This window comes from Mesitornis unicolor, unplaced genomic scaffold (assembly GCF_000695765.1).
Source record: "Mesitornis unicolor isolate BGI_N332 unplaced genomic scaffold, ASM69576v1 scaffold33851, whole genome shotgun sequence".
Lineage (NCBI taxonomy): Eukaryota > Metazoa > Chordata > Aves > Mesitornithiformes > Mesitornithidae > Mesitornis > Mesitornis unicolor.
Genome location: NW_010162315.1, coordinates 698 through 918, shown reverse-complemented (window position 1 = coordinate 918; position 221 = coordinate 698). Strand labels below are relative to the sequence as shown.

At 70.1% G+C, this 221-nt stretch overlaps 1 protein-coding gene across 1 annotated transcript in view; it reads right to left on the bottom strand.

Moving 5' to 3' along the window:
• Positions 1-21: 21 nt before the first annotated feature.
• The window catches only part of LOC104547770 (probable G-protein coupled receptor 61), a gene marked incomplete at its 3' end in the record, with an annotated part of 890 nt that continues 690 nt past the window's right edge, over positions 22-221 (bottom strand). Inside the window, exon 3 of the mRNA XM_010193588.1 lies at positions 22-209. Coding sequence (XP_010191890.1) covers positions 22-209 — 188 coding nt within the window. The remainder of the gene's footprint in view (positions 210-221) is intronic.

The following is a 221-nucleotide window of genomic DNA, read 5'->3' as shown; positions in this document are numbered from 1 at the left end:
ACCCCTGGACCCCGTCCCCACCGCGTCGCTCCGGCCCCTCCGCCACGTCCTCATCGATCTGCCCCGGGATGCGAAAATCAACGGGGGGTTGATCCCGTTTGGGGCTGGGGGTGCGAGGTCGGGGCTCGATGGGACAACCAGTGCCCTGGAGGAACTGGAGGAAGTTCTCCTCGATGGAGCCCTCCCGGCTGGGGAGGCGGCGGCCGTACCTAGGCCGGCCG